Source organism: Antrostomus carolinensis, unplaced genomic scaffold (genome assembly GCF_000700745.2).
Source record: "Antrostomus carolinensis isolate BGI_N321 unplaced genomic scaffold, ASM70074v2 scaffold3700, whole genome shotgun sequence".
In the NCBI taxonomy this organism is placed as follows: domain Eukaryota; kingdom Metazoa; phylum Chordata; class Aves; order Caprimulgiformes; family Caprimulgidae; genus Antrostomus; species Antrostomus carolinensis.
The window spans coordinates 146090-153034 of record NW_010287590.1 but is presented as its reverse complement, the minus strand read 5'-3'; the positions used below and the strand labels follow the sequence as shown (position 1 = coordinate 153034).

General features: G+C 37.2%; 1 protein-coding gene across 1 annotated transcript in view; it reads left to right on the top strand.

The window, feature by feature from the left end:
• Positions 1–655: 655 nt before the first annotated feature.
• The window catches only part of LOC104521395 (POU domain, class 6, transcription factor 2-like), a gene marked incomplete at its 3' end in the record, with an annotated part of 128015 nt that continues 121725 nt past the window's right edge, over positions 656–6945 (top strand). The window contains exons 1-2 of the mRNA XM_029083818.1: positions 656–704; positions 6447–6538. Of these exons, the coding sequence (XP_028939651.1) occupies positions 656–704; positions 6447–6538 (141 nt within the window). The remainder of the gene's footprint in view (positions 705–6446; positions 6539–6945) is intronic.

Below are 6945 nucleotides of genomic sequence, written 5' to 3'. Positions count from 1 at the left end.
TACTTGAGGAGAAGAGAAATAAGAAAAGATAAGGCCATGAAAGAGGAGCAAAAATAAAGACAGGAAAGAAGAAAATTTAAGGCAGTTGGGAAAGCTGAGTTTTGGTGTTATCTGTGATTTTTGTGCCTTGGTATGGTTGGGTTTTTTGTTTGGTGGTAAATATAACTGGTGGTTGCCCAGAAGTTCTCTGTACCATGAATCACTTTAAGAGCTTGATTTTCATTATAGACAGTCAGAGTTTTAATGTTATCAATCCTGATCCGGAAAGATGCACAGAGCTTGCCTTGTATTTACTCACCTGCGTACAGGTAATGAGCAGAGTGATTTCAGCTACCTTATGTGTCTTGTGAGAGAAGATCCTTTAGGAGCAAATATCTCCAGGGACCAGGCAAAAAGGCAAGATTTTGTGCTCTGCTGGCAGAATGATTTTGAGCTCTGCAGTGATTTTGGTAGCTTTGCATCAGCAACAGCGTAGCAGTTTCAGATAAGTACAAAACCGTGGGGTTTTACTTACTTAAGTACTGAATGATACAGTCAGTAAAGCAAATCTGCTCTATTCATTCTGCTGTCTAATTCCATTCACTCTGTATGCAGGATTTTTAGCTTTCCTGTACAGGATATTGCATTGACATATATGTCAATATGGTAGATCAATATGGCATTGCCTTATCACACCACAAAGATTTTCGAAGTTAAACGAGAAGGTTTGTGTAGGTAGAGAGGGGATAATTAAGAGTGAGAGTTATGTAAGTTGAGACTGATATTGTGGAAGATAAGCACCATACATGTATGTTTTGCTAAAATGATCAAACAGTAAAAATGATGCAGACACTGCAACATTGTTAGGTTTCAGAGTTAACAGGTGCTGATGGCGATTCTCCACACACCCAGATTTCTACTTGTTTGATTTTCTTTGTAAGGCTGAAATCATTGCCTAAAACTAAAATTTAGAATCTGAAGTAGAGGTTAGCAGGAAAAGGTGAATTGCTTAACAAACTGTGGGATAACCTGATAATTAGAGGTTTCATACAATCCAGATGAGTGAATTGACCACACCTTGGTCGTGGACTGGAAGAAGACAACTATCTGACTACTTAAATTAAATGTGAGAAATCTAAGCTTATATTCATACCTTTCAGTGGGCGATTCATTATTCTAATTTAATTTCTGAGCTTGACTTTCTTTGTCGAGATAACAGGAATATCTCCTCTAATAACCATAGGATAATACTGATGTAACAAGGATTCAGCATAAAATCTCAATTTTCTCTCCTGCAAGTATTGTAAAATTTAGATGTGTTTGTGAAATTCTGTGTAGCAATCTGATTACTAAGGTTTTGTGATGAGGTGATTTGGAAAGGCTTCCTACCTACACATCCAACCTCTGAGGCAGCGGGAAAATGAAAATAGTGAAATTAAGAGCCACAGTATGGTGCTTCATGGCAGAATGAAGATTGTTTGGAGGGAATGTTAGGGGTTTTTTTTCATTATCAGCTGCATCTTTTTCTTTCAGCTATTAAATTTTGTTCAGCAACATTGCTCCTGATATAATTGCTGACAATTAAGGGTTCATTTAATGAAGAGCTGAGGCACTTTAATCAGGGATGATGGACTTTCACACACTATACTCGATAATTTGAATATTATCAGTCAATCTATTTAATTTCTTTTTAAAAGTTATCTTTTTTCTCTTGATAATATGACTTATGATCTAAGTGCAGCTATATTAGATGCTCAGACTGTAAGTTTATTAGTTTTAAAAATGTAAGACTACTTTTTCTCACAGGCAATATTTTCACTTTAATGATTTCATTCTTAAAGCTGTATCTTTAATGTGAGTTGTCTCAGTGAGTAAGAAGAAAGGCTACTCATGATTTCTTATTGTGACAGTTACTGGGAGATAAATACAAGTAATTTAATGTCCCATTGTGGAACTGTGTCTAAGGATTTTAATATCAACTGTTGCTTGAAATGCTGTGTTCTTTTATTAATGTTGATTCATTTAAAATACTTGCTTAAAAAAGCATCTTGGAAGGATTTATGTATTCTTTTGATTACTGAAAATTTAGTATTATTAAATTTGATCCCGCTTGTTTTTTTGAAGCATTGACTACGAAAGAGAGATGGCCCAGCATCTCCCTGGTTCTGATACAAACGTGAGACACATTGAATTCGTTCTTGAAGACCATGAGGAAGTTATTTATGTCCAGATTTGAGAATCTGGATCCAAGTCCCTCTGCCCATTAGTTGCTCATTTGTAAAGTGAGGATTAGAGCATTCCTTTCTTCATGGGGCACTGGGAGACAGAGGCATTTAGAGCTGACTTACCTGTTGTGTTGCTGTTCTTCTTGGGTAAGAAACAAAACAGAAGCAAACTGTGCAAAGCCTGTTTATAACTACGGCATTTACAGTTGCAATTTTGTATGAAGCTTGGAGGCCTTGGGATGTGGAATTTTTATTCCTTCTGCTATTTCTCTTGTGGTTTTCTATTTTTAAACCAAGTCTTGTTCAACAAGGTTTTTCACTTGGTTTTGAGGATTTTTTTGTTCTCTTTTTGATAAGAGAAGGTGGTCGCCTTTTTTTTACTTAGCTTTATTTTAAATAATATTTTGTTTTAAGAGGGTTATTTTACAATGATTATAGTACACTTCAATTTTTTATTGTGTCATGCCCTTTCAGCCCCTTGGTGGGATGAGAGGTGAGTGTATGTATTATATAATTTATAATTAATTTATGATGAATCACATATGATGAATACTGCTCGTTAAATATTAAAGCCTTGTCTACAGTCATGGCCATACCAGTCCTGTCTGTTGATATGGTACTACTGAGCAAACTCATTGGCTTAGGCTGTGATGGCAGTGCTTAGTTAGAAGAGAAATCTTAGCAAGGCTAAGACTTAAGGCAAATTCCAGACCTGGAATTTGTGTGTGATTTTAATTAATATTAAAACAGGCTCCTGATAATTTGCCTGGGCAAATGGTGTGAAGGAGAATTTCTTCTCTTTCCAGAGTAGGTGCCCTGTTACTGCCTTCTCCCTGCTCCTTGTGCCCCAGCAATTGGAGGTGTAATGAGAGTACAACCTCTCTATAGTGTAGTTGAGAAGAGAGAAGGTGTTGCTGGTAACTCCCCAACTCCATAGGGACTTCTATGAGTCCTGGTTCCTTGCCACCAAACCACTCGCTGATAGAAAGCTGAGCAGCGTCGGAGGATAACCTGGCAGGAGGTAATGGCCAGGTGGGTCTGGACAAGTGGAAAATCTAGGCTAGATTTGGACAGTCCATTTTTATTAGAGAAGTCTGGAATTTGGACAGGGAAATAATTTGCCTGCAGAGGTCATTCTGGCTTCTGGAATAAATAAACTCCCAAAAAAAGGTGGTAAAACAGAGGGGGAAAAACAACGTGAGGGATTGTGTACTGCCAGTTCAGGGCAATGGTCTTAATGAAGGTGTCTTCCAAATGGGTAGCCATGAGTCTAGGAATTGGAAATAGTGTCTGTGTTGGAGTTCTCTTGACTCTCCAGATCCTCTACTAGTGTTTTGTGCTCTGCTTCACCTTCCTGGGAGCTTTGGTCTGTGTGTCTCACTGAAGATAGCGTGCAACAAGGAACAAATGTTGTCGCTCTGTGTGTGTGTGATGCAACAGAATGTAACCCTGAATTCCTTGCTTTGCTGGATTTACTGCCAGCCCAGCAGGCAGATTTTCCTGTGTGTTTTTAAAAAAAAAAAATAAAAATTCTTGACTGGATGTTATAGCAAGTAGATTAGGAGGAGTGTGAGAGGAAATGTGAGAATTCTGGTCTGAGAATATGGCATGTGTGATTTTATATAGGGTGCCAGGTGAGCCAGCATTCCTCCACGTGAAAGTGTGTGCTGTTTGCTGAGAAGCCCACATCGTATGGAAAGTGAGTGAGAAGCAGGAGGGAGTCATTCGAGCACTGAAATAAACAGATATGTCATCTGTGATGAGTGACTGTATGAAAAGAATGTAATCCTAAGTGATTCTAATTAGAGCAATGCAAAAGGAAAGGAGCGGAATTAACTTTGGCTTTATGGTGCTGTATAACCCACTTGTACTACACACGGCTTGTGAGATGAAATATTGTAAAATCCTCAGGGTGTAGATAACAGAAAACAGTGGTTCTTGGAGTTCTTAGGATGATAGCTGCATCATGGAAAAAAATACTAAAGCACAGGCATATTTCTTCAGAACTTATTTATTTTCTGAGAGCTCAAGCTATAGTAATTGCAATAAAATCTAATTCTAGTGAATGTTTGACTCCAATTTTGTTCTTTTCCCAAAGCTTTCATAGGCAATTTAATGACATGATGGATTATCAGGAGCCTGTTTTAATATTAATTAAATCACACACAAAGACAAAATTCTCAGCCCTTAAAATTACATAAACAAAATTGACTTAAGTTTTGATCTTAATGGGGAGTGATATGTTCATTGGTATTGAGCCTTTGATCTAATATCACTTGATACATACAGCTGTGATGAGAAGATTAAAAAAAAGACCCCGATAACAATATGTGGAAATTACCAAAGGTAAAATTGTGTTTAAGTAACGTGGCACTTTATTTTGTATCGGAGGAACCCATACTGAAGAAAACTTGTCTTTGATCTCGGGGATGGCAGCAGCACTAGGGTTGTAGTGTGTCTGAAAGAAGCAGTTTTCACTGAATCTCGCGTATCTAGTTACATTTCTTTCTTTTCAAGTAACTCAGACAAGTAAATTGCACATAAAAAATTTAGTGACTGGATCTCTTTTTGCATGTTATTAGGCAATTGTTGCAGTCCTCACCAATTATAGTATTGGTGAGGACTGTATACCTATAGTATAGGTCAGCGTATTCTCGTTATTAGATGACAGTGGTCATTAAAATGCCAAACATATTTTTATAGGATTCACTTTATAAAATGTCAGCAAGTCTGTATGTTTTTATTGGTTCCAAATCAGATATTTCAATAGACCCTTTGTAAGTATTCCCAAAGCAACGTCCATTTCTGACTTTTTGAGAACACACAAAAATATTACGAATTAATCAGATTTTGAGATTTCTGCATAACAACTCTGCACATTTATTGTTTAATCCTATTCTTAAATGCTGTTATGATTGACACCTTGCTGTAGAGATAGAAGTCAATTGAATAATATGTAGCAGTCAATTTTATTTGTACTTTAATGTGCTGAAGTATTTTTATTTTTTTTTTTACATTTCCATTATTTATAAGTCTGTCCCCTTGGAGGATATATAGAAGAATTTGTTTTAAATGAGCTGATAATACCCTCTTTAAAATTTATAAGTACGACAGAATCATATCCTTTTTCCTTACCACACCAGATTATGCCAATAAACCGGTTCTGAATTATCTTGCACTTGCTATTCATAGGACAAACATTGGAAAAGAGCATCTCGTTAAGGTTTACTTAGAACAGAATTTCAACTGCTCATCAGAAAAAACTACCAGAACAGGAGCCATCGTACCAACCAGACAACCTGACACCAGTGCCAGGGTTTTCTTTTTAAGAGACCGACCGCAGTACTCTCGCAGCTACTTTTGATATTTGCTGTCATTCTTTCAGCTTCAAAGATAAATGTGGGCCTGATAGTGCCATCAACACTGGAAAACTTTGTGAATCAATGCAAGTCCTTCACCTGGAGGAAATGGAGGACTGGGACATAGTATTGAAAACATCTTGGTACTTTCTTACAACTGATAGGACATTTTTCTTTCTCTTTTTCTTTTTTCCTTTTGAAATCTGTATTGCAGACTTCAGCGAAATCTAGTAGGGCCGGACTGAGTCTTGTGCTTAGCAAGTCATTAGTGCCCAGCATATAGTTCGATTGTTGGATATTGATCATCTCACTAAATGCTGGAAATCCTTGGTTTCACTGAATTTTGCTCACCCCCAACACGCAATTTAGAAAACAAGCTGTCATTTGGAAGCCTACCTGTTTTCAGTTTTCACGGTGCCTTTTTATTGCGCATCGTACAGCCTTTGCTGCCTCAGTAACTGACAAAAGAAAATACTTTATTGAGATACAAAGTAGAGGAGACTTGATTGTTTTTCAGATAATTTTTTGCTTTCAGAAATTAGAATGGCTGATGCTCACCTAAGCGTAAAAAACCGCAGTTCCCACACGTGCAGAGCGCTCATGTGCTGTATGTAAATTGCTGTATAATGCAGCCCACATTAGCTGGGTTGATGATAGCTTCTGTTTCACTGCTGTCAGATTTTTGTAGCTCCTTGAATGAGTTGGCTGGTCTGAATGAATGTTAGCATAATTTATGCAGCTGATAAGTGATTTGAGTGCTTGAGTTATTGATAAAGCACTTTAACATATCATTCTCTGCTTGATGTTATGTGACATCAGAGTAGAAGGTAATGTGGCAGTCCCCAGGCTTGATATTAAAGTCAGTCTGCTCTTTGGATTTCAGAGGCCAGAGGAAACACAGTGCTGCCTGACACGAGCCCAGCAGACCAGCACCAACCCAGTCAGTCCCATCCCACGTTCCCTGTTGGGCCTCAGGTCAGTATCTTTCCTTTTGACTAATGGAGATGTGCAATTTGATGAAAAGTAAATAACGGTGATTGATCATCTTTGATCTGTGTAATGTAGAAAATGTGATTCTGTTTGGCTGCATTTAGTGCTACAGAAAGGGAGCGTGTATGTATTGTGTATGTTTTAGAAAGTTATTTGTTTAAAAAATTGAGCATTTCGTATGTTTTTCTAAAATAAAACCTAAGAAGTTTTGCATATTTAGGAGGTTATGTGGATTTCTTATGTAAGTTATTTTTTTAAATACATGTCATAATTTAATATGAAGAAGCTTGTGCAATTTTAATGCAACCTTATTGGTTCTGACAGTTTTGCCTGTCACACACAGCTCCTGCATTAGAAAAGGCATTTCATTATCTTTTATGCCAGGTATTTAT